A 27,743-nucleotide genomic window follows, 5' to 3' on the forward strand; every position below is an offset into this window, starting at 1 on the left:
ATTAAACCTAACAATTTTTCCAATTTATAAATTATATATATAAAACTTTCTAAAATATTCCATGTTCTTCACATCACCATTTGACAGCCTTTTGTTATCCTACAAATTTCCAATTGTTTGGTCAAATAGGCAATGCTAGGGATAATTAATTATAATTTTATAAGTTCCCATTAGTGTATTGATATCATATAAAGTTTGGTTTAAATATTATGTATTTTCATGAAAAAAAAATCTTAAATATTTGGGCTTTGGTGGAAGAGTTCCACCCTAGATGTGAACTTTTATTATTGAATTAAAATTTTAAATTTAATAAATAAAGTATTAAAATTTAGGGTACTTTTCTTGAAAGGCAGACAAAGGAGAAAGAACAAACATATGATAAAAGATTAAAGAAAAGGTTTATAAAAATGTCAAGCTAGCTAAGTACGCATTAGTGTAATTAATAGAAAACTAAAAAAACGACCGACCATAATAAAATGCAACTGGTTAAGACATAAGTAAATGATCCAAGGTTGTGAATTCGAATCTCTATCATAATTCCACATGTTCTTGTACTAAACTAAACTAATGAAGCTATGTTTGGAGCTGACATAAAGATGGATGACAAATATTTGGTATAAATTTGGGGACTAAAAAGATATTTAGCTTATTATATTAATTAAAAACTAATTATAGAAGTCAACCCACCAAGACATTAACCCGACGTGAGATTGTGAGTTCGAATCTCCATCCTTACATAAAAAAATGCTCGACTATTAAAAGAATTAGTTATAATTTAATGTATTTTAATATCTGAACTTTCAAAATGACTGATTTAATCTTTAAATTTAAAAATAATAATTATTTTGGTCTTCATTGTTATTCTAAGATTAGCTGTACAATTACTGATGGATAGGGATGGATATTAGGTGACAACTACAAGAGTAAAAATAGGATTTAAATTGAACAAAAACTATTACTCATATACTACCCCTCTTTTCATTCATATTTAGATACATAACTAATTAATAAATTATTTTTATTTTAAAAAATATTTCATACTACTGTAATACAATTTTTGAAGCCCCAAAATCAATGAAAAATCATGAAATCAGACTGTTTAGAAGTCATTCAGAACTTAAACGAGGAAAGCAATAGTTTAAGAATGAGTTTAGTTTACATTAAACTATAATTTTAAATATTATGTCTATTTACCTCCAAATAAATAAAAAAAAAAGAAAGAAAAACGTCTTGAACTTTGGATTATGATTTTTTCTCCATCTTTATAAATGTTAACTTTATCGTCTTAGGTTCAAGATTCAAACTAGAGTGTGAGTCTGAATTTGATACCCGGGCGCCTTGCACTACATCTCTTGCGACTTGGACGTGCACCACCTTTCTGAGTTGACTTAGGCTGTTTTCTAAAGTAGAGACTTTTCCAATGGATCAAACATATTTAACTTCAAAATTTATATCAGTGGACAACAAAAAATGGTCGATATGCATCTCATTAATATAGGTGGTAACATAAAATATTTTAAGTATTTCTTATTAACCATGCTTGTGTAGTCTCAAAATTCCTTTCATTCTGACGTGGTATCGAGTCCTTCATACACGGTAACGAAAAAATATATATTAATTCGTTTCTTTAATTTAAAACAAATATTTTAGTCTCTTCCTTTATAAATTTAAATTTGTGAATCATATTTCTTTTCACAGACTTGAAAATTTATCAAATATTCAAGTATTTAAATTTCATTTTTTCCCTTCACATCAAAGATAAAAATGGAATAATTTTTTTTTAAAGAAATTTAAAATTTTCTTCAACTTGACAGAAATAAACTTTAATCCTAATAAATAAAAAACAAACTCTAAATATTAGGAATTTGAGTTTGAGATTATAATTATTAAGCAAATTAATTTCAAACTAACCAATCCAACCTAACTTAATGGTAAGACATGTACATATCTCATATCGGTTGAAATTCAGATTTTCACCTGATATTGAAAACAAATTAATATCAAATTATATATATAAATTCATATATTTTTCTACTAAAAGTTTAATAATTAATATTACTTGAAATTTTTTACTGTTACCTCAAAAAAAAAAAAAAAAAAATAGAAACCTAATCCAAAATTTAGGCACAATTTGAAAATTTTTAAGTAATTTGACTTTCAATTTAATATATGGATTTATTTTTCTTAATTATTCTCTTTTGGAATGTGCGAGTGTTCCATATGTTTTTCTTTCTTTTATTTTTTTTTCTGTCATTTAATTAATTCAAAAGGTCACTTTGGTGCATAAGTGTGATTATATAATATTCAAGAAAAAGTCAACCTTGCTGTGTGTGTATATATATATTTGTAAATTTGTAAATTTATATATATATTCTTAAACAGCTCGTTTTATCATAACCTCTTGTACTTTTCCATATAATTTAGTTATTAAAATATAGAGCTTTTAAACAAACGAAAGACATGATAATCTAAAGATGAAAATCATAAATATATATGACAAAATTTAATTTTTAAGAATACATGGGGAAAAATTAAATATATCAGTTTAAATTTTCAGGTTTAATGATATAATATTATTCAAAATCCATAACTTAACCCACCTAGATCAAATGAATTTGTTCTATTTGGTTTTTACGGATCATCAATTCCAACCATTGTTTTTATATAGCTATAAAATGGTGGATTCAACTATTCGTCTTTATTATATAATATACGTCTTATCTACTAAACTACATGCTTGAATTAACCTCAATTACTTATTGGTTGTTGTCGATAGAACCCGTCAAAGCATTGGTAACTTTCTCTAGGTTGTCCGTGTAAATCTTGTCTCTCTTGATTGAGCATCTCTAGATGCATGTCAAACCGCACCTAAGGGGGTATTTGGTTCTCCGTTTTCAAAACGGGTTGTAGGGTTTGTTAAGACAAATCCACATTTGCTTCACAATTTTATAAATCCGGGTTTGCTACAGTAAATATTATTTCACTCTTCATGTTTGCTACAGTAAATACTATTCCACCCCTCGTATTGCTACAATATTTTGGTTGCTACAATATTTTATCCCTCCAAGTTGCTACAATGTATATTTTGTCATAATTCTCTCTTCTAATATGCATTTATTTTTTAAAAATTAAATATCTTAAATAAATGAAGAAATTAATTAATTATAATTTTAATTATAAATAAGTAAATCAATTTAATGAAATTACATGTAATAAATAATTAATTCGTATATCGATGATTTTTCTCTAGTTTTTTTCCAAACGATCCAAGAAAAATCTAATTTTTTTGTTCTTGGTATCTATTTCTAACTGTTTTTTTTTTTTCATTTTATATAGTTGTCATTTTGTTTCTACCATATTTATTTATTTTTTGTTATCACTATCACATTTGTAAAAGACGTTATAATTTTGTATAATTATTTATTTTAATTTTATATCTTCTTTTTAAATTATGAAGTTAATAGTTATTAAACAAGTATTATTTAAAAGGTTTTCACGTTGTAGTAAAATTTAATTGTCAGTGAAATTTAATAGTAATGTTGATGATAATTAAGTATTTAATTTTTTTTAGAATAATTAAGTAATTAAATTTACTTAAGATAGTAAATAGTGAAAAATTTAATAGATTGTTGATAACATTTTCTCTACGGTAAAAAATTTGTATACTCGATCTGGAACCTTAGCTATTGTTCTCGAGAAATGACCCGGTCTGGCCCATTCCTCGAAAGAAGTTTTTATGGGATCCCTATCTACCAAAATTTTGACTTCTGGTTCCGGCGAACGAATAATCATTGAGTCCTCCTCTTTCCGGACAACACATACAAAGAGACCCGCCAACAGTTAAGTAATTAGTGAACCTATGAGAGATTTTTATACTTAGTTTCTTTCTCTGCTATCTCCCATCTATTTTTTTTATTTAGTTATTCACTAGAGCAATTATGATCCGGAAACTTTGATAAATACTTGAAAAATATTTTCATAAATAATTGAATATTTATTTTAAAAATTAATTATTGGAAAAAAATTGGATGGACAAATGTATTAAAAAGATTTTATATATCCTTAAAATAGTATTTCCTAATTTCTAAGAAACTTGACTTTCATAAAATAATTTAAATGTAATTGAAATTATTCTAATTTAATAATTAGTTTATATATTATTTTTTAAATAAAATTAAAATTCAATGAAGTGAACACAAGTTTAATAAAACCAATTTAGCAAACCATCATGGGTGGCTCATTGGTTTAAAGGAACTAAGATAATTAAGAGGGAATCGGTTCAAATCCTATGATAGTCATCTACATGTTTTAACTCAATTAGTTTTTCATGTTATAAAAAAATGAGAAAAATAAAAAATGAATGATTGGAATTTTTTAATTCTAAAAATCACATATAAAAAATCTTCCTCCAATCCCAAATTGTGGTTCATAAAGAGAGAGGACAACGCAAGGGAAAAAATTTGTGAAGATTTGCAAATTTGGAGGCACTCTTTAGAGTTGAGGCTCTGCAAAAAGATCTAGAACTCAACCAACCGCCAATTTACCGGTTCAAGAAAAGCGGTTCGACAAGAACCGCCAACTCTATCCCCATACACTTCGTCGTCTCGATTTCCTAGCAATTTCTCGAGCTGTTGTTTTGTTTATCTGCTCTCTGCCTCCGCTTCTTCCATTTTTCTTGGATTTGTGCCTGCAATGGCCGTTGCAAGCTCTTCTACTGTTTCAAATTTGACGCAACGGCGGCCCTTGTTGAGCCTTAAAGACTCGGGTGCACCCAATAGGCGGCTGAACTCACTGCGGCTCCCTCCCCGCTCTTGCACTCCTCTTGCCCGATTCAACGTCGACTCTCGCTTCGTCGTCTCTTTGAGGAGGTGAATTTTTCTTTCCCCATGAACAATTGGGTTCTTGATAGCTACCACTGTTGTTTTGTTTTCTTGCTAATATTCACATATCGTTTTTCGCAAATTCTTTATCTGGCTGCGACTTGGGTCTTTTCTATTTTTTTGGTGCGTGTATTATCTTTCGAAGAATTTACTTGTGGAATTATGTCATTGAGAAAATGAATGGTTGTTTAGAACTTCTATTGTAACTTTGCAACTAAGTGATGGGGTCTCCTTTTGTATTCGTTTGGCATACGGTTGTCTTTCCATATCTGTTGCAAGATGGCGTTGATGCAGCTGTTTTTGGGGTTCTTTTTTTTCTTGAAGGCAAAGCTATGGTTTTTGAATAAATCTTTAGTGCTGTCATGATTGGAGGATATGGTTTTAGGACTCAGATGAATATTTCAAGACTCCGACTCTAATTTGGATGAATTTTAGGACTTGGAAGTTGGATGAAATTTTCAGGGTTGCCACTCTAATTTGGATTAGTTTTAGGACTTGGATGCTCTTTGCTTCCTCTTGTTTTACTTTGTCTAATGAGTTATGTAATTATGATGTTATTTTGATTTATGTCAATTGGGAGCCATTTTTGTAAGCCCCTTGGCCTTTAAAGTGTTGAAGTCCCCCATCAGGCTTAGCAGGGATACCACTCCTCTGCCTCCTTACCATTAAAGTTTCTGTAGCATTGTAGTAACCAGCCATCATGATCAGCTGACTAGCAAATAGCAATCTTGAATGCTTTGATTCACTCTCATTTTCATCTAGAGTGAAGGGCCTAGGGAAAGAGAGACAAAGAGGGAAATTTTGGTGCCTTGAATCTCTTCCAACCTGATAACCCTTGCTTGGTGGGGGAGCCAGAAAATTTTGCACAATTGGAGTTTGGGCAAAGGTGGGTGAGTTCTCAATGAGGTTAAGATATTGGATGATGAGAAACATTGTAGAATTCCTTGCTATGGAGGATGGTTTAAAGTTAGAAGTCTACCGACTGCTTGCTGGTGCTGATATGAAATGAATGTCTGTCGAATTAGAGACTTGATTGGGGGCTTTATTCATTGCATGAGCAAGTTAATTAATATAGATTATTGTGTTGGAGTGTGTATATACAAGACAATTATTGTGACTTCTATTCCTTCAAAGGTGGTGTTGAAGTTGGAATGGAACAAGTCTCTGACTGTTTAGATTGTAGTTTCTTTCATCTTATGGGTTATTGGTCTTAATAAATCGAAAGTTTTACAATTGTTTCTTGATTTAGGCAGTGTCGAGGTTGTATCAGTATGATTAATCCATTGCTATGTGCCTAATGGATGTTACAGCCTTATAGGGATTTCTAACAGCAAGGACACTGTAGGTACTAGGTACACGTCATTTTATTTTACTTTCAATAGGAAACAATATATTTCATTGATGTGTTGAAATACACAAAAGAGAAAGGGGTGAAAATGTCGTTGAGCTAGGAAGTTATAAAAAGGCTTACCTATTAGTCAAAAGATCATTTAAGCTATATGTTGAGGAAGGAGAGAAAAAACGTGTACGCCAAACTGAAGCATGATAAAAGACAACTCGTTAAACCTGTCAAAGGATAGAGATTTGTTGTTGAAGGTGCAATTGATCATCTCAATCCTTAGTCCAGAAAAAGGCTCTCACCATGTGTAACCAAAGAATATCCTTATCTTTGATAGAAGGATGGCCCGTGAGCATATAAGGGAGGAAGTTGTTCATATTGTTAGCAAGAGGTGTTTGCCAATTAAATAGGGATAGCAACATTACCCAAAATCTGTTAGCAAATTCACAAATGCTGAATAAATGCCCTTGGGTTTCTGCATCCCTTAAATGGTCTTGAAGGTTGGTGCCATCATCTTAGGTAGTAACAAATCTCCTCCATAAGGCGTCTTGCTCAGTGAGGCACCTCTGTATCATTTAGACAATAGGGAGCTGAGTCTTTTTTCAATTAACAAGATGGTAGCTTCCATTGTTATTAGTGCCTTCCGAAATTCCTAAGAATTCTCTCTAGGTTGTTGGCATCCTTAGTTAGACTAGGAAAGAGAGAGAAACAATATATGGGGAGTTTTTTTCCCTTCTTTTTTAGAAGGAAAGGTAAGCTTTTAATGAGTAGAATGAAAGAATACAAAGGGGCATAAGAAAAGATAGTCCCACAAAAAGAAAGCTTTTAATGAGTAGAATGAAAGAATACAAAGGGGCATAAGAAAAGATAGTCCCACAAAAAGAAATGGGGCTTCAATCTAACAAAATAATACTTAAATGGTAAATACAAAAAACTTCAGACACCTAAGCCAAAGAGAGACGTGAAACCCAACAAGAGACAAACCTCCTCCCAAGAACAAGAGCTCTCAACCTCTCTAAATAAGATTGAGTTTCCGACCCCTGGAAATATATGAATGATGCTAGTTGTGAAGCTCGAACTCAATTTTCTTGAGAATATGGGCCCAAAACAGAGCAGTGTTTTCCGTTCAAAGGGAGCTGAAGATATTTAGTGGCTGTTCACCTACTTTGCATCCGAAGGAGTTAGCGATCGATGCAACGGATCTAGCCTTTGTATTAATTTCCTCGATTTCAAACTTCCCTTAATTAATGTTAAGCTCTTAAATTTATATCTTAAATATATTTTAAAAGGCAGGGGAAGCTTGGCTATATCTTAACATTTATTTTATTTTCTTATATTGTAATGTAACTTTTTTTTTTTGATAAGAAACTTGGAAGTATTAATTAACCGAAGCCCAACTGAGCAAGAAAAACCTAAAGGCGGAGGGTTGAGAAAACCCTCCCAAAAAAAAAACTATACAATCAACACTTTCCAATCTTGAGTAATCAGAAAAAGGCTATGGTTACAAGAACCTTCTTGTGGATGGAGGCCCACCAAGAAGCTGTATGCTTAATATTCACAAAAAAAGATTCTAAAAGAGTTGCTTATCCTAAAAAATTATGCTATTTCTTTCTTTCCAAAGAAGCCAGAGCACTGACCTCGCTGCACAATTCCATAAAACATTAGCTTTACCTTTGAGGGCCTTACCCCCAAAGCCTTCTGTTATAAAGTCATCAATAAACCGAGGAGGACAAAAGGAGAAATCCAGAAGTGAAGCCACATAGTGCCAACCTTTGGTAGCAAAGGGGCAATGCAAGAAGAGGTGATCTGCGTCTTCAGTATTCTGTCTACATAATCCGCAAGCTAAAGGGGACAAAGTCCAGTGGGGAAGCTTCTTCTGAATTTTGCCCATCGTGTTTGTGCCTCGGTAGAACAAAGTCCATAGAAACACCTTGACCTTCATCGGAACTCTGAAATTCCAGATCATGGAAGCCGTGGCTGAGTTCAATTCAGGAGAAGGTGAAGTGATGGCCAAGAAGGCTGATTTGGCTGTGAAAACCCCTTTGCTGTCTGCTTATTCGATCCCTGCCTTGTCCAAGTGTGAAGCCTTCTAGTTTCTCCGTGAAGGTAGCCCACCTATCCACTTCTCTATCAAAAAGGTTTCTCCTCAGCCCTAGATCCCACGTACCAGCCTGTTGATCCCAACAATCTCTGATCGCTTTACCTCTTTTAGAAGATAAACCATTGAAGTCCGGAAAGGAGAGAGACAAGGGAGTAGAATCAGCCCACGTGTCTTCCCAAAATCTCACCCTATCTCCGAAGATACCTTAAAAAAGGTGAGATTTGTAAATTCCGATGAGGTATTCTGGATATCAATCCAAGGTCTACCCGTAGCTGAGCCTCTAGCTTGAAAAGAAAACCAACCATGAGGGTCTTCCCCGTAAATAGATGCAATAACCTTCCTCCATAAACTGTTTTTTTCCTCTGCAAACCGCCACAGCCATTTCATAAGAAGGGCCTTATTTCTGAGATTGAGAGAGCCAATACCGAGACCTCCTGTTGGTGAGGTAGAGCCGCCCAATTCCACTTGACCAAATTCTCAGTCTTCCTTTGGTGGCCTCCATTCCATATGAAATCCCTCGTAAGTTTCTCCATCGAGGAGGTCACGGTTTTAGGAGCTTTGAGAATGGAAAAATAGTAGATGGAGATACTATTTAGCACTGACTAAGCAAGGGTGAGACGACCACCTTTAGCGAGCATCAAGGATTTCCATTTATGAAGCCTTTTGTGCATCTTATCCACAAGTGGGGCCCAAAAGTTTATCGTTCTATGCTTCCCTCCTAAAGGGAAACCCAGATAAGTGAAAGGAAAGGTTTCTGTTTTACACCCAAAGGTAGAAGCCCATTGTTCAGCCTCATCAGAGCTACAATTGATCCCAATAACAGCTGTTTTGGCAACATTCAAAGAGAGGCCCGAAACCATAAAAAATGTTTGGATAATTCCCCACCAATTTTCCATAGTTCTTTGATCAGAAGGACTAAAAAGCAAAACATCATTAGCATACTGTAAATGTGTGATCTCTATCGTAGGAGAACCCACAAAGAAACCCCTTAAGATATTCCTTTCATAGCAAAAATGAATCATTCTACTCAAAACATCCCCCAAAATGGTGAAGAGGAAGGGGGAGAGAGGCTCCCCTTGCCTCAGGCCTCTTTTAGCCCAAATTTTACCTCTAGGACAGCCGTTAATCATAATGGAGAAATTAGTGGAAACTAGGCATCCCTGAATCCACCTGCACCATCTACTACTCAAACCTTTGGCCTTCAAAGCCGAGTCAAGGAAGGACCAGTCTACTTTATCATAAGCCTTCTCAAAGTCAAGTTTCATCAAGAAACCCTTCTTCTTCTGCCTTTTCCAAGAGCTCACCGTTTCTGTGGCAATCATGATAGCATCTAGGATATGACGCCCCTCTACAAAAGCTGCTTGGGAGTCATGGATGATATGGGAGAGAACTCTTTTTAGTCTAGAGGTGAGAACCTTAGCTATTATCTTGTAAAGAGAAGTAACCAAACTGATAGGCCGGTAATCCTTAACCGAAAACGGATGAAGCTTTTTTGGGATGAGGCAAATATAGGTCTCGTTTGTTCTCTTGTTGATGATCCCTTTCTCGAAAAAATCTTGGAACAACTTCATCAAATCAGGTCTGAAAATGTTCCACGCCTTTTTCAAAAATTCATTGCTCATACCGTCCGGACAAATATTGTAATGTAACTTTTCAAATCTGTTTCCTTGATTGAGGTATGATTTTATTTAGTGCTTATATTTATATTAGTGCATAGCTTTGTTGATTATTTCTTCTTTGGTTTCGAAGGCACTCTCATGATGATGGTATTGGTAGATACAAGTTTAGAAGAAACAAAGATAATGCTCGAAGGCCAGGCGCTTCTAAAATTGTGGAACGTGGGAATGAAACTTCAGGGACTAGGAATTGCATCTCTTGCTGTCTTAACCAAAAAAGGGGACGTTCTAGTATCAAGAGATTCACTCCTAGATTCATTTTTGACAAGTCTGCTTTACGGTTATCCAAGAATGAACATGATGATAAAGTTGTAAGTGGCTACTTGATCTGCGTTTTGCAACTAGACCTGGTTTTAATTTGTAGTTCCCATAATTTCTCCATTTTCAACATTAAAACCAGTCAACTTTACATATGTTATATGAAAGTCTTTAGCAAGTCTCTCTGTTTGTTATCTTTAACGTTTCACCTTAATGGTACGAGTCTCTTGATCTTGTTAACATAAATTTTTCATAAGAAAAAATCACTTTTAGAGACCATATAAATGGAAAGATATGAAAAATACTCTGATGCAACCTTAGTAGCTTGCGGACAACACTCTAAGTAGCTTAGTCTACCAGAGATTTGAGACAAAAACCTGTTAATATTGTTCATCCACTAGAGTCTATGGAGCTTATGGTTTGGGTACAAATCGTTCAGGCATTTCTATGGAGCTATGGTTGGAGAGGAACAACAGGGTCTTCAATGATAAATCCCACTCTTTTGATAGTTTTTTTTTGTAGAGTTATTGTCCTAGCTCTTGGTTGGTGTAAATGTTTCTATTCCCCTTTTAACAACTACTCTCTTAATGATCTTATTACAAGTTGGAAGGCTTTCTTGTATGCCCATGTGGGCTTTTCATTATTTCATACCATCAATGAAATATTTGATTCATACAAAAAAAAAATTGTTCATCCACTAGGGTCATGTGTATAGGTGGGCAAGAAAACCCTGAATTAAAGAATGTAAAATTACAACAAAGGAGAAATAACTAATGGACTTGAATAACTAAGCTATTTACAAACAATTAAACACTAATGTATATGGGATAATACTCTCAACTTGAGGTATAGAGATAGTCTATCCATGCTTCATGAAGTTATCTCCCAGTTGCTCTTCAATCTTCACATGCCATGTGTATACAGAACTTTGTTGTATTTTGTATACCGAACTTTGTTGTATTTTCTAATGAAACAAGATAGTAGACTTTAATATGTTATGTTTGTTCATAAAATACTGGATTAGAAGCAAATACAGAGTGCCTCTTGATCCACAATTTTGTTGGATTGTGATACTAAAGCCTAACTCAATTAGGAGTTGGTATTTGAATATTATTCCTTTTTTGGTAAAAGACACAAGTGTATTCAAGACACATGTTGTTAGTTTTAACACCTCTTTATGGGTGTTTGTTTCTATGACCCTTTGTAATTACTATTTAGGTATTATTCTTTTGGATTGGGGTCCCTTTTTGTAGGTAGTTCTTTTTTTGGTGGGCTTGTTTTTTTGTATTCCCCTTGTATAATATCCTTTCATGCTTCAATGGAAGTTCAGTTTCTTATTAAAAAAAAATTACAGTATTTACTATTTACTTGATAATTCATATATTCTTATATTTCTCGTCTCTGTACTTTTATGCAACATCCAGGTGAAGCATGCCCCTATTGTTTGTGCAACTGTAGGTCCAGATGAGCCTCATGCAGCAAATACAGCCTGGTCTGATGGTATTTTGGAGAAACAAGATTTGGATATTTCATATCCTGAGTTTGGAAGAGCAGAGTTAGAGGCATTTCTTAGTTCTGAACTCCCGTCTCATCCAAAGTTGTATAGAGGGCAGTTGAAAAATGGATTGAGATACCTTATTTTACCGAATAAAGTTCCCCCCAACAGGTATTGACCACGTGGTTATTGGAGAAGTAATTTAACTGGTGAATGCATTTCAATTTTTTAGTCGCGGATCACTTATGAATATGGCTCAGCAAGTCAACATTTTTTGAGATCTTGAAGTATTCATGAATATTTAGCTTTATGTGTAGAAATCATTTTCGGAGTTCAATATTATAATCACTAGACTGTGAAAACACAGCTTAGGTTGGTGCTTTTCTAATTGTTCCAAAGAATTATATGGCTGGATTCTACTTTTGATGCCCAAGGCTCAAAAAGAAAGTGAAACTTATGTAGGCTAATTCAGTAAGATATGTTTTGTGGGAAAGTTTGGCTGAAAAGCAACTGGGCAACTTCCACATGTTTGATGAAATGTTTCTTGTTTCTTATAGAATAAATATGAAATTTATTGTTGACATTTTATTAAGTAGAGGGTAAGATATACTTTATGTTCAACATGGTACGTGATTTGCATTTGGAGGAAACATTGATTTTTTAAATGTCAAATATTTGTCAAGCCCCTTTTCAAATTAATCTATTAAGTTAGGTAATTCAAGTTTTGGGACTTTATTGTAAGGATGGGGATCAATTTTAATATTTATCTTGTTAGGTAGGTTTTTCGAGTTCACATCCACTAGAGTCGCAGGATATTGTTGGTACCAAATTTAACGAACCCATTGCTTGTGGGATAAAAATTCAAGTTTTCACCTTGTCTTGGATATTAGTATGATTGAAATTTATGGTTAATATTTTTCTTCATCATATTATTGTTGAGCTGATTTGTAGTAAGTTGTTTAATGGAGGATAGCTGTTACTTTAACTTCAATTGTTTTCCTTTTACTCTATAATTGTTTTTCTCATTAAACAAATGAGGCTTTATTGATTGAGATCATGAAGGATTTGCCCCTGATAATTTTTTAAAAATTTAGGTTTGAAGCACACATGGAAGTCCATGTGGGGTCTATTGATGAGGAAGATGACGAGCAAGGAATTGCACACATGATAGAGCATGTAGCCTTCCTTGGAAGTAAGAAACGCGAAAAACTTTTGGGTACAGGCGCACGATCTAATGCCTACACTGATTTCCACCATACTGTGTTTCATATCCATTCACCAACTAGCACGAAGGTTGTTCTTGTTGGTTTTTCTAATTTTATGTGCATGCACTGATATTGATCTAAATCTCGTCTTTTATGTTCCTAGAGGACAAGAAAAAACATTCTCTCAGAGAACTGGTTTTGTTCCAGCATTATTTTCTTTCTTGCTGATCTTAAGTAATATGTTATCTTGCCGCTCGTGGGAGTCCCGATTTTATATAAATAATATACATTTCTTTTGCGTAACGTTTTCTTTTGTTATCTTCATTTCCAATTATTTTTTGCTCTCAGCATGACATAGCTGCACGAATGTTTTAGCAACTCTTTATTTATTTTATCAATGCATTGAGAAGTCACTATGTTAGAATCGTGATTTTTTCCAGTATTTATGAATAATGACTGAGGCATGTTCAAAATCATGATGGATCTTTAGGAGTTGACCCATATAGTAGATGGGGCAAGAATATAGCACCATACTACTATTGCTCTTTCATCACTTTTATTTCTGGGTTTGTTACTGGCAATTTGTTTGAATATTGACCACATTATCTTTGGCTGCTAGGATTCTGACGGAGATCTACTTCCATCTGTTCTCGATGCCTTAAATGAGGTATGGACAATAGATGAATTTATATGTATTGAAGTGCACGGTAGTGTGGCTTTGTGTTCTTACTTCTTATATGATTTTGTTACATGATGTATTCTTTTTTTTTTTTCACAAATGAATTGTCTGATTTCAGTATATGTCTTGATGAATATGCATCCTTCCTTTGTATTTATATAAATAGATAGCTTTCCACCCAAAGTTCCTTGCTTCTCGAGTTGAAAAAGAAAGGCGTGCCATCCTTTCTGAACTACAGATGATGAATACAATAGAGTATCGTGTTGATTGTCAGGTAAGATATGCATTGTGGTTGCTTTTGTTCGTAAAAAATAATTGCAGATTGGTGGTGTTCTGATAAGGTTTATATATTGGCTAATCAGTGCTCTTTTCTCTGATTTCATTTATTGGGAAAATTTCTTGCCATACAGCTATTGCAACATCTGCATTCTGAAAACAAGCTGAGCAGAAGGTTCCCAATTGGATTGGAGGAACAGATTAAGAAGTGGGATGCTGATAAAATTAGGAAGTTCCATGAACGATGGTACTTCCCTGCAAATGCAACCTTATACATTGTTGGAGATATTGATAACATCGCAAAAACAGTTAACCAAATTGAGGTTTGAACAAGGTTTTTTGTTCAAATAATTTTTTCTGTTGAGATTAGAAACTATAAGTGCATTAAGGACTCAGTTCATTAATATACTGATATTATCTTTTCCAGGCTGTCTTTAGCGAAACTGGGGTAGAAAACGAGGCTGTTTCTACGCCTAATCCCAGTGCATTTGGTGCAATGGCTAGTTTTCTTGTTCCTAAGATCTCAGTAGGATTAACTGGCAGTTTATCAAACGAGAGATCAAATTCAGTAGATCAGTCAAAGATCATTAAGAAAGAAAGGCATGCAATTCGTCCTCCTGTGAAGCACAATTGGTCACTTCCTGGAAGCAATGTATATACAAATCCCCCACAGATATTTCAGCATGAATTACTTCAAAATTTCTCAATTAATATGTTCTGCAAGGTATGTGGTGTTAAATATATTGTTAAACATTTTCCCTTCTGAATTTATCTAGCATAATTCACTTTTTTTTTTTTGGTAGAGCTTTTATAATCATTAATATGTAAGCATGCGCACACAAACAATTAACCTTTTTAGAGATGTAATTAATGCATTATATGGAAAGGATATTCCAACTAACTCTCTAGAAAAATTAATATTGACAAAATTTGAGAAGATGAACTAATTTCAGCAATTTTACTAGCTGATTTTGTGGAAACAGAGCTAGCTAAATAGTTTAGGAAAAAGAACAAAATTCAAATAGTACAGCCTACCTGCTCATGCGTACAAATCAGCAATTTAATTGTGAGACAAAAAATAAGACCCTGTATTATTATTATTAAATATGATCCGAGTCAGTATACAGCTATACAGAACTCATAATTAGATGCTCCCCCTTTTAGCCAACGAGTGACTATTCTATATTCCTAGCTTGCTATAGAAGTTTTTGAAACATGTAAGTATTCAAGCATTGGTTAGGATCAGTGTGTTAACACCAACTACCAACACCTCACTCTCTTTGCAATCCTGATTGATACTCCGAGTCTCTGATACTCATCATAAAACTGTTTTGTTCTTCAATGCTCAGAAATGTAAGTTCTCTTCTCTTTACTCTTGTTTTCGCTCTCGCCCTCCCTCTCCCTCAAAACTTTGAAAATGAGGTCTGAAACAATCATCTAGTGATTAACACTTCTTTCCAATTTGACATGAATAGGACTGGTAAGAAGATGTCATTGACAACTCATGAAATGAGAAACTTAAAAGCTGGCTAGAATGCAGTTCCATAAGAGGTTAGAAAGAAAGAAAGGGTTAAATGACAAGCAGGGTGGGCCAGGATGTGGGGACTGGGATGACAGAGAGAGAGAAAGAGAAAGGAGAGGAGTGAGTGACTTGCTATTCAACGGGGATAGTTCCTTCCAAAATTATGAACTTTTTTTTCTTCCTTTCCTAGTTGTAGTAAATGGAGACTGTATTAGCAGTTATTCTTTTCTTTTGAGGTTGATTCATATTTCATACTCATATTCTTCACATGTATTCTCTTTTTGAAGTTTTGTTTTGGATTAGGGAATAACATACTTATCAAATACCTGCTACGCAAATTCATTGCAGATTCCAGTAAATAAGGTTCGGACATTTAGTGACCTGAGAAATGTTCTTATGAAGAGGATATTTCTTTCTGCACTGCATTTCCGTATAAATACAAGATACAAGGTGCGTTGGAAAATGTAACCTCTCAATTCCATCTTGGTTATGAATGCTGAAAATTTCAAGTTTTGATGTAATCTTATGGTCTGATTTCGTCACAATCTTTTTTTCTTATTGGTCTTCTATGATTATTTTATTTTTTAATTGAATATGCAATATATTTTTCATGTGAGGGGGAATCCTGATTTGGTTTTAGTGATGTGATGTATGAGTTGTTTGTTGCCTGTTCTGCTTATTGTATGGTATAAATTTTTTAACATTAAAAAATTTTCTGATCTATTGAAATTTCCAGAGTTCAAATCCCCCATTCACTTCCATTGAGTTGGACCATAGTGATTCTGGAAGGGAAGGGTGCACTGTCACTACACTAACTGTAACAGCTGAACCCAAGAATTGGCAAAGCGCAATTAAAGTTGCTGTTCAAGAGGTTTGCGTCTCTCATTTTGCCATAACGTCCCTATAATGAAATCGTAGAATAAAATTTTAGAATTTTTTTCCCACGCATTTACTTGTTTAAGTGAATGAATTTTGACATTATAGTTTTAATTTCATCAATTTCCAACCGGTAGACTCTCTGTTATCCTCCATCTGTGTCACTTCTATTGATTGATTTGTTTATCCTGGTAATGTGACTCAATTTCAACTTGAAACTCAGTTATTATTTTCTAATTTAATTTTTCATTGTATTTTATGAGTTCAGCATAATTTAAAACAATGAGAAGTTTCAATTGGCAAAATATATTTTATTTATTCCGTTTCTTATTAAAAAAAAGGTCAATTAGTTTAACAAAGTAAAAAATCGCAGTTAAAGTAAAAAAAAGAGAAAGAAGAAACTATAAATTCAACCATATATTTTGGTGAAGATTAATTTTCTCCAAAATATATTTTAAAAAATGCCACAGTTCAACCGCGTTGATTTTTTTTTTTTTTAATCCCTACATTTGAATATAAATACCTGTAATCATGCTTTGTAGCCTTGCTGGTGCTCAGGCCATTTAGATAGAGAAAGAAAGGAATTCTGGTTAACTAATGCTAAGAAAGAAGGCATGTACACATGTTACTAAAACAAGAGAAGGGAGAAGAAAGAAGAATACCGGGTGATGCAATAACAAAGTAGATAGATGAATGGGTTTGCATCAGGGTGACTTGAGAAAAAAATATAGTAAGACGAAATAATAAATAAAAAGATATAAAATAAATGGTCGATTGGCTTGTTGCAATAAAATAGGGTTTTTTTTTTAATTATTATTTTGATATTCATGAATATTCTGGCCAGCTTACGCACACTTAAACTAGTTTCTTGCCATAGAACGGAATGGAAGTTCTTGTTTTCTGTTACTCTTTTCTCATTGTTTCTGTTCTTAATTGATGTGAGACATTATCAATTACCGAGTAGTAAGTGATTCTAATTGAGAATTTTTCTTTTTCTTTTGTGCCTTTCATGTTGGATTTCTGAAACAGAAACTCCAGCTGCACTTTGACAGTTGAACATATTATATAATCCGTATTCCATGTGGTGCAGGTCCGGAGGCTTAAAGAGTTCGGTGTCACTAAGGGTGAACTGACTCGCTATATGGATGCACTTCTAAAAGACAGTGAACACCTTGCAGCAATGATTGATAACGTGTCGTCTGTTGATAATTTGGATTTTATAATGGAAAGTGATGCACTGGGGCATACAGTTATGGACCAAAGACAAGGTCATGAAAGTTTAGTTGCTGTTGCTGGAACAGTTACTCTTGAAGAGGTACATTATTTTTTAATTATGATCTGAAGGAATTTTCTGAGTTGTTCTAATGGAGCAATAGCTTTGAGAAGAAAAAGTGGCATATAATGTGAATAAGATTCTAGTGACATATATGGGAAGCAGATTATGTTTGTCTCTTTGATATAGGCCGCCTCATTTCCAATTGTTGGTACTGATTAGTGATTATTTCTCCTAGCATGCTGTATTTTCTCTTGAAATTATTTCTTCAAGGAAATAAGTTCTGGCTATTTTGCTATTTAGGATCACATCCATCCTCAATAAATAATCTACTCTTGAAAGAGTTAACTCGGCAAAACTTCCGACATGAGTCAGTTTGGTGGTTGAAAATTCTCTCTCTTCTATTATTTTCTTAAATTTTTTCTTCTCAAAACTTATAAGAACGTCGGGGAATTCGTATTGATGTGAAAATAGTCTAAGAGAGGAAGATTTGATTTCATACAAATACCAACAGAGGTTATGAAAAGGCTTTGCCATTAGTATTGAATTAAAGGATGTTATTCTATGTTTTGTCTTCCTTTCCTTTCAGATGGTGGCTACCTTATAGGCTTATCCTGATCCTTTGTATTTAGTAATTTTTTTAATGTTGATATATATTACAAGTGTACTGTTATTAATTTATAAATATTGATGGATGAAGTAAATAACAATGCACACATACGTGCCCGGTTATATCTCTGACACTTCGACAATTAGCTGTACGAGTGCATTTAATAATTATGGAGGGTAAAGGTTGACTAAATTTTTATAACATCGTTTACTTAGTCTTCCATCAAAAGAAGAAAAGAAAGTCACTCAACTCTCTCCATGCAATGAAGCTGTCATTTGCATGCTATATCATGTTCGTCGATTTTGCTATACCCCTTATTTATCAGCAGTTCTTACTAACAGTATGATGGATTTACTGGTTTTCCAATTTTTGACCCTAGGTGAATTCCATCGGTGCTGAAGTGTTAGAATTCATCTCTGATTATGGAAAGCCTACGGCACCCCTTCCTGCAGCTATTGTTGCATGTGTTCCAAAGAAAGCACATATTGACGGATTGGGTGAAACAGAGTTTAAGATAACTGCAAGTGAGATAATTACTGCTATTGAAGCAGGACTGGATGAACCTATTGAAGCTGAGCCTGAAGTATCTTGTTCTCTTATCCTCTCTCTTTTGTTTCCACTTTCAGAATGAATATCTCTGTTTGTTTTTTGTATCAATTTTTCGTTTTTATTAAATTTCTACATACTTCTGCAGCTCGAGGTACCAAAAGAGTTGATCTCTTCATCACAGATAGCTGAGTTAAGGATGCAACAGAAGCCATCATTTATTCCTTTAAACCCAGAGACTAGTGTCACCAAATTTCATGATAAGGAAACAGGGATCACTCAATGCCGTCTTTCAAATGGAATTCCTGTGAATTATAAGGTATAACTTATAGGATAAATTACAAACTGATGTTAGACTCTACTTTATGGATGGTGGGCTGTGAACTGCTATCTGTAGATTTCATTCTAGCTACTATTAAATATTACTTATATCCATTCTATCTTTTATTTCTTATCCCAAAAAACAAAAATGTTTGAGAGGAATTAATGGATATTTGAAGACAAGCCTATAGTGTGGGTAGAGTGTTCCGATTTAGCTATCTTCAAAGCTTCATAATGGTGGTCTCTTTCTAATGCATTATTCTCCTAGCAATATATGTATGAATTGAGATGCTTTTATTATTCTCATGTATTTTCTTTTTAATTACTTTGCTTTAACTCACTCCATTTAGGAGTTTGTTTCTTTTAAATATTTTGGTTTATCTTTTTATTATATTGATTAGAAGTGTGTATCTTGCTTTTTTTCTTTTAAAAAAAAAGGAAAACATAACTTTTAGACTGAATTTTATTGCCAGCGTAATGAGCTATGTTGTGGACAACCATTTGAATCTTCACCTGTGTTACAATGTTAACTACCTGGTTAGATAACTTCCAAGGATAGCAGAAACTTGCTAAGAAGTTTTTGCTTTGACTGTGGCTAAGTTTCAACAAAGGACATGTCACCAAGGAGATTTCTGGGATTTTGTTTGTTATCACAAATGTGTTGTTTATGGAATCAAATGTGAAGCATGATTAGCATTTCCTCTTGCATGGTATTTTCTTCTAATATTTTAAGGAACTGTTTGTCATGAGTTGGGATGAGGTGGGTAGAAACCTCATGGTATTGATCATTTTCATTGGAGGACTTAGGTTTTCTAAAAAATTACTTGGCTTGCCAACGTGAGCGTAGCTGAACAGTAAAAGACATATAATCCTTCTCTTGAGGTTTATGGTTCAAATCCCCGAACCCCAATATTTTTTGTACTCAAAAGAAAAAAAACTTCATATTTGGCTTTTATTTGGTGTATTTGAATGGAAAGGAAAAATAGAATTATTGAAGAAAGAGAGGAAGACATGTCCACAATGTGGTTGAAAGTTCAGTCTTTTGTTTCTCCATCGTCCATCTGACAGATGTGTTTCACAAATTTCTATTATTTTTTCAAATGGGATTGCAAGTAATCTTGTGCTTCATATTTTTATTTCCTAATTTTTTGGATATCCAGCAGTACAATTTTATTAATTCTTTTTACTAGCATATAGCTCAAAATATGTTTACCGATAACTTCCAGTCATCTTCGTGAGAAGTATAATGTAAATGGATATCTGAAATTAAAGATGCTGTAGTTAAAATGCATATTACTTGTCTCTAGGGCGTAGAATACCATTTATTCAATGGATGTTTTCTCAAACAAACATGGGTAGCTCCGAAAAGAATGTATGGAGGGAGGTGGGTGTTAATTTCTTTAACCAATTATACAATTGCCCATGCAGATTTCAAAAAGTGAAAATAAGGCAGGCGTGATGCGGCTTATAGTTGGTGGGGGACGAGCAGCTGAAAGTCCTGACTCACAAGGAGCTGTCGTGGTAGGTGTTCGAACTCTCAGTGAGGGAGGTCGTGTGGGAAGCTTTTCAAGGGAGCAGGTATTGCATTTTAATTCTCACATTCCTCTCACTCTCCATCCACACTAATTCTTTTGACTAAACTTGAGAAAAATTCAATAAAGCAATGAACTTCCTATTGAACCAATAAAAAAGTTGTCTCAAGGTTGATCATAGCTAGTTGTTCGTGGTGTTTAATATATATATATATATATATATATATATAAGGTACCTACAGAACTCAATTCTATCCAACTGGAAGCAATTGTTAATTGTTTTACTTAATGATATTCCCGTGGTAACTGCCATTACAAGTTAACAGCAGCATTGTACTTAAGAAAATGGGTATTGCTGGTATTCCAAGAGCTTGCTTTGGCATGAGTACTCTCTAACGATCACATTCACTTGTTCATTATGACCCAAGTTTATGTCCGCAGTACGAAAAATAATGCATGCAATTTACATTGTTTACTTATAACTTAACCTTGCATAACTTGCTTTTTATACCAATATTTTTTATCGTGAGATCTTATGTATGAGTATGACTCTTATCACTCTTAAAGTTGATTGATGTAATTTTTTTTTTTTGTGTGTGTGAATCACTTAATGAACGGTTCACTGCAGTTCATATAACTCTTTATTCAAGTTGATCAATATCATATGTGCAATGTTTTTGTAGGTGGAACTTTTTTGTGTGAATCACTTAATAAACTGTTCTCTGGAGTCAACTGAAGAGTTCATTGCTATGGAATTTCGTTTCACCTTGAGAGATAATGGGATGCGCGCAGCTTTCCAATTACTTCACATGGTTCTTGAGGCATGTGCAAATGGCTGATTTTGTTATAAAATTTTCTACTTTATATTTCCTTACAAAGCATACTTGCATATGTAAGATGTTATGATGTAATTTCCTAAATAGTTAGAGCTTGAATATTGCTAGAACACAAACTTTTAGTATGAATTGAATATTTTTCATTTCATTTTTTTTTATTAACAATCAAGTGTTTACGATTCAACCTAAAAGGATAGACAAGAAGACGTCCATAAATTATTATTTTTGTCCTTTTTGTACTGTAAATTAACTTACAAGATAGTATTTTACTTGGAAGTGTTGATTTAATATTTCCCTTCAATTATTCAGGGTTTAATTCAAATTGTTTCTTCAAATAATATTCTTGCATCTTACTTGCTGAAGTCATGGTAATTACTTATTTGCAGCATAGCGTCTGGCTTGAGGATGCATTTGATAGAGCAAAGCAGTTATATATGTCATACTACCGGTCTATTCCTAAAAGCCTGGAACGATCTACTGCTCACAAACTCATGTTAGCTATGTTAAATGGAGATGAGCGGTTTGTTGAGCCTTCGCCAAAATCATTGCAGAATTTAACATTGCAAACCGTGAAGAATGCAGTGATGAATCAATTTGTAGGCAATAACATGGAGGTCTGCTCTAGTTCCTTCTGATAGAAAATAAAAATGAAATTAGGAATTTTTACCAGAGAAAAAGAATGAGATATAAAGGGAAATTAACCATATAGAGTACGAATAAGCTAAAATAATCCTAAAATATAAATTTTATACATTCGTAGACCAACAAAAAGATTATTTTTTTTCTTTTATGAGAAGTTAGATGTTTGAATAACAATTCCTGATATGTCATCATGGATCTTCCCACTTTCTAGGTAAGTCTTGTTGGGGACTTTTCAGAGGAAGAAGTTGAGTCTTCTATTCTAGATTACCTTGGTACAGTCACAGCAACAACAAATTCTGAGCGAGCACCACCTTCTGTCCCCATTGTGTTTCGAACATCACCATCTGAGCTACAATTTCAGCAGGTGAGAAGGAAGATTGACTGTTTTCAAATATTTTTTGAAGATTTTTTTTCCCTCACTATATATCTGAGTAATATTCTTATTTATGAGAAATTTATTCACTTGTCAGTCAAAATACATTTCTTTGTTTCTTAAAAAGGGTATTATCTGATAGACACTAAAAAGATAAGATAGCTAAATTTTCATTTTATTTTTGCAGTTGCTTGCTCTCTGATATCAATAAGATATTGTGATCTCAATTATTTTTTTGATATCAAGTTATTTGTTATCATATTTAAACAGGTATTTTTAAAGGATACGGATGAAAGAGCATGTGCTTATATTTCAGGTCCTGCACCGAACCGTTGGGGTGTTACAGTTGATGGTTTAGAGTTGTTAGAAACAGTTAGTCATATTTCAAGAACAGATGGTGAGTTTTTCTGCCAAGATGTATAAATCTTTGTATCGTACCCTGATTGTCTGATGTAGCTTATGATGTTTTTTTTTGTGACTGATGTAGCTACAACACCAGTAAATGACGCATTCGATAATGATATTGAGAAGGGTCTGCAGAGAAAACTTCGTAGTCATCCACTGTTTTTTGGTATCACGATGGGGCTTTTGGCTGAGATTATAAATTCTAGGCAAGTCTTCTCTGCCAACTGTATTTTTTTGTAATATCTTGTCCCTTTTCTATCTTTTTCTCTTGGTGCGTGTCAGAGTGTGTGACATCAGCATTCAAAATGAAAGTAATTTCTTTGAAATTAACTCTTTTAGCTCCTTTGTCAAGGAGAAGGGAAACATGAATTTCTAATGAACTTCCAGGTCATGCATGAAATAGGACAGGTGCCGCTATTAAATAGAAGCTGGCTTATAAGTTGTAGAGACTAAGGTTGAAGATAATCCAATATTCTGTATTCTCATTATTAAAGTCTATATATATAGACAAATATACAAGGTTGACCTAATCCTGTAAGGAGAAGGTAAATGACAAATTAATATTAATACAAGAATATAAAATATACTAATATATACTCTAACACTCCCCCTTAAGTTGGTGCATATATGTTAATCATGCCCAACTTGTTAGACAAATAATCTATTTGTGCTTCATTCAACTTGTGTTCTGTGATTTTTGATATCATTGGGATCACCTCAGAAGTTACGATTGATTTCTTCTCAACCATAACAAACAAACGAACTTATTTGAACAAAACGACAGAACCAGACCAAACCAAATTTGAAGGAGAAAAGAGAATCAAACCAAACCAATTGAATTGAAACAAACGAACCAAACCAAAATCGGTATAAATCAACCAAACCAAACCGAAATGTGACGAACTAGACCAAACCGAACTTGAACCGGATGAACCAAACCACTTGAAACCAAACCGGTTGAACTGGACTGCTTGAACCAGATCAGGTGTTTTTTGAAACCAAAAACCCTAAGTGCTACCCCACGACAACCAGAGGGGCGAAGGCGATTGGCGGTGACGGAAGCGCACGGCGACTGGCGACGACGAAGGTGCGAAGGACGGCAAGACGAAACCCACGAATAGCAATTGGAAAACAGCAGCGGCGACGGTGGTCGGTGGCGGCAGCGTCGGTAGTAGTGTGTTGAGTTGGATAGTAATAAACAAAACCCTGAGGGACAAAACCCTAATGGGAACAAAACTCTAATGGGCATCAAAACCCTAATGGGCACAAAACCCTAATGGGCATCAAAGGCACAAAACCCTAATGGGCATCAAAACCCTAATGGGCACAAAACCTAGAGCTCTGATACCATGTAGAGAGTAAGGTTGGAGAGAATCCAATATTCTATATTCTCATTATTAAAGTCTATATATATAGACAAATATACAAGGTTGACCTAATCCTATAAGGAGAAGGTAAATGACAAATTAATAAATATACAAGAATATAAAATATACTAATATATACTCTAACATAAGTGTTAATGAGGATGTGAGAGAATTAAGCCACCAATAACGAAGAATTTGATAGATATTTTTTGGACAATAGAGAATCCAATAAGAATCCCTTTTTATGGCATTTGAAGCACAGCCATTACTTTCTAATGACTTCAGAGAATGTGATTTATGTGTAATTGTCTGCAAACAATTAACATAAAGCATTTTACGCTGATAATCATGTCAATGCCCAACCTTTTCTAAATTCTAATGTTGAAGGCTGGTACCGTCATCTAATTAAGTGGTTAGTTTTTCTTATCTCTTCCCACATTAAATTCCCCGTTACTCTTGCCTTATTTGCTAACAAAGTAACTAAAAGTTAATCTACCCCTTGAGAAGAATAACACTTTCTCCATTTCCATCTTAGCCATGTTTATGTTATCATAGAAGACTAACCTGAATAAGCACTTGTAAGTAATATATCATATGAAGATCAAATATGTTGTAATGACAACCTACCAATGGGAATGTGAATTGATTAGATACTCTTTCGAAATCTTTATGTGATCATTCCAGGCTTTTCACAAGTGTACGGGATTCTCTTGGATTGACATATGATGTATCCTTCGAAGTGAGCCTGTTTGATAGGCTTAAGCTGGGATGGTATGTTATATCTGTAACATCGACTCCAGGCAAGGTTTGGACCCAATTTTCATAAAGATCCTTCTTAAGTTCATTTATTCCACTTTTCTTTCCCTAATAAAACCCCTTTTTTCAGGTGTACAAAGCTGTTGATGCATGCAAGAACGTTCTGAGAGGTTTACACAGCAACAAAATTGCCCAAAGAGAGTTGGATAGGGTAAAGTGTTAAGTGACTAACTGAGCGTTTACTGGTTAATGAAAACCTAATTAGTTCCCCATTTGATATTTTATAAAAATGGTACCAGTGTTTAATGTTTTCAATTCAAACTGAAAATAGTTTATTGCTCCTATCTCTCTTCTTTTTACATATCCAATCTGGCATACAGATTCTTTCTTGTGTGATTATATATTTAGAGTTTGTAGATCACCTCCATTCTTAGCCAAGTTTTTAAATAACGTTTTTGCAACTGCAGGCAAAACGTACTCTTCTTATGAGACATGAAGCTGAAATAAAGTCCAATGCTTACTGGCTTGGCCTATTGGCTCATTTGCAAGCGTCTTCTGTTCCAAGGAAGGTAGAACTAGTGTGCTTGTACTTCTCTTCATTAGTTCCTATGCTTTTACCCTGGAAACAGAGAAGAATATAGACAATGATTTTGTTATGTGTTGCCTCGGATGTCTCACCTGTCCATTCTCTTCTGACTGCGGGGCAGGACTTATCGTGCATCAAAGATCTTACGTCATTGTATGAAGCTGCCACCATTGATGACATATACATCGCTTATGACCAGTTGAAAGTGGATGCAGATTCTCTGTATACGTGCATTGGGATAGCTGGAGCTCAAGCTGGGGAAGAAAATATCGGTGAGTTTCCATTCTAGTATTTCATCTTTAGTTTTTTTAGTTCTCCAAATGCAAAGAGTAGAGGGTCACTTTCAACCTTGGAAAAGGTAGAGGTGTCTAACTACTGAGCGTAACACTTCATCTTGATTATAATGTGGAGAACGTTGTTTGTAAGTAAAATGTAGACTCTATAAATTGATCTATAGTTTGGTATCAAACAAAAATCTAATGATGTTTTGGTTCTGACTTTTAGGGTTGTGTAAATGTTATTTGACCTCTTTCTCAAGTTGTAGCTTAAATAATCTTTTTGATGAGTTACAGGGTCCTTTTGTAGCCTTCTTGGTTATTATTATTATTATTATTATTTCATCATAATGAAATTTTTGTTCTCAACACCAACGGTAGGTTTCCTGGGAGGATTTGCCTTTTTAGTGTATCATTTTTTTTTTTTTTGAAATCTTTCTAGTGTATCATTTAAGATACGAATCATGATGTGGGTTATGAAAATTTTATTCAAAGTCTTATTTGGTGTGGATGCAGGTTCGTTTGAAGAGGAAGGTTCAGACCAAGATTTTCAAGGTGTTGTTCCCACTGGACGCGGCTTATCTACGATGACCCGACCAACAACATGATCCTCTCTTGATAAAATTTTTTAATCACTGAAAGAAAGGATCCACGAATGAAAGGTTTGTTTTCTTTTTTATAATTCTTTGAATGAAAATCTTGAGTCATTTGCTCTTCGTTCTGTTGGTTAAATTGTTTTTGTGTTTGATAATTTCTACTTTTGACATTGAAACTATATTATGGGACATTCCTGAAAATGCCATTAACATTTTGAAAGGAGAGTTGTTCCACTCAGAAATTTCAGAATTGGCAGACTATTTTCTCAGTACACAATCATTTGGATTAAAAGCCTAAAACTTATTTTTGCATTTCTAGTTTTATTTAGTATAGTATATTTTAGTTGTGCATACGATAATATACCTATTTGTAACTTCCAATCATAATAGCAAGAATTCCAGGAAGATTTCCACTCAAATTTAGCTAAACTAGTCAAGGTATTAGTAACCTTATTTGAAGAAAGGTTCAAGTTTTCACCCATCTCTTTGTTTGGACTAAAAGAAACAAAGCAAGAGCGTTACTTTTTCTTTTTGTTTAATATGTAAATATGCAAATCCTAGAATTATCTTCAAGAGAGTTTGTGAGAATAAAGTTGAATAGGGATGAGTTTCCTTAGTTCATATTTATGATGTGCACTTGCTATGAGAAGGAATGTAATATATTCCTTTGCCTTCATTTTCTACTAGTTTATTTTAGTTATTGTCAATGCTTTCTTGACTGGTGAATGTACAGGATGAATGTTCACTCTGAAATAGCCTATCGTATACGAAGCTGCAGCGCCAATCTCCCTCGGAGCATCAAAGGCAGATTGTCATAAGCGAATTAACGAACAAGTGGTTTAATTGGCACCATCTTCATATTGATTTTCTTTCTAGCTATCAGTCAACGATGCCGATTCATTTTTCATAATGCATCATTTAGATAGCAGCCACAGAGCTCGATTGTCTTCATCACATGTCAAAGTAAGATAGATACATTACATTGTATGCTTGTATTTTAAATCATATATCGTAAATTTTAGTCTGTCGTCGAACTACGACTAGTAAAAGATCAATGTGTTCAATAATATCAATCTAGACATGATACATTGTACTCGATTTCTCGTGCATTCTTTATAATTCTAAGAGTAAAGTTATTTTCAAAATTCTATAAGTCTTCCTATCCTGTCTGAAAGTTAATTCTACAACTTGGGAAAAGACGTGCAGGGCCATGTGGGTTAAAAAATCTAGTCGAAGATTTTATAAATTATTATTTTTTAAATAAAAAGGTCATAATAATGGATGAAATATTTTAATAAAAATTAAACCACATGGTTTT

General features: G+C 33.9%; 1 protein-coding gene across 3 annotated transcripts; it reads left to right on the top strand.

Annotated features, from left to right (window-relative positions):
- Positions 1–4,598: 4,598 nt before the first annotated feature.
- On the top strand, positions 4,599–27,523 carry LOC111018166 (Insulinase (Peptidase family M16) family protein). 3 transcript variants are annotated; one of them, XM_022294133.2, is made up of 25 exons: positions 4,602–4,868; positions 10,070–10,307; positions 11,679–11,920; positions 12,844–13,042; positions 13,574–13,621; positions 13,800–13,907; positions 14,044–14,232; positions 14,337–14,633; positions 15,780–15,881; positions 16,168–16,302; positions 17,398–17,622; positions 18,570–18,773; positions 18,885–19,055; positions 20,486–20,635; positions 21,273–21,410; positions 21,812–22,039; positions 22,279–22,431; positions 22,711–22,837; positions 22,928–23,051; positions 24,897–25,017; positions 25,099–25,179; positions 25,436–25,537; positions 25,676–25,826; positions 26,346–26,491; positions 27,159–27,523. In XM_022294133.2, exons 1-24 carry the CDS (start codon positions 4,693–4,695, stop codon positions 26,435–26,437), a joined length of 3,801 nt encoding a protein of 1,266 aa, XP_022149825.1. In that variant the 5' UTR covers positions 4,602–4,692; the 3' UTR covers positions 26,438–26,491; positions 27,159–27,523. The 3 variants fall into 3 exon arrangements, with proteins under 3 accessions (XP_087984001.1, XP_022149827.1, XP_022149825.1); XM_022294135.2 differs by lacking the exons at positions 26,346–26,491; positions 27,159–27,523 and having other exon boundaries at positions 4,600–4,868; positions 25,099–25,186; positions 25,676–25,814; XM_088127875.1 differs by lacking the exons at positions 24,897–25,017; positions 25,099–25,179; positions 25,436–25,537; ... (1 more) ...; positions 26,346–26,491; positions 27,159–27,523 and having other exon boundaries at positions 4,599–4,868; positions 22,757–22,837.
- The last annotated feature ends 220 nt before the right edge of the window (positions 27,524–27,743 follow it).

This window comes from Momordica charantia, assembly GCF_013281855.1.
Source record: "Momordica charantia cultivar OHB3-1 chromosome 8 unlocalized genomic scaffold, Mcharantia_2.0 BLBB01000008.1, whole genome shotgun sequence".
Classification (NCBI taxonomy): domain Eukaryota; kingdom Viridiplantae; phylum Streptophyta; class Magnoliopsida; order Cucurbitales; family Cucurbitaceae; genus Momordica; species Momordica charantia.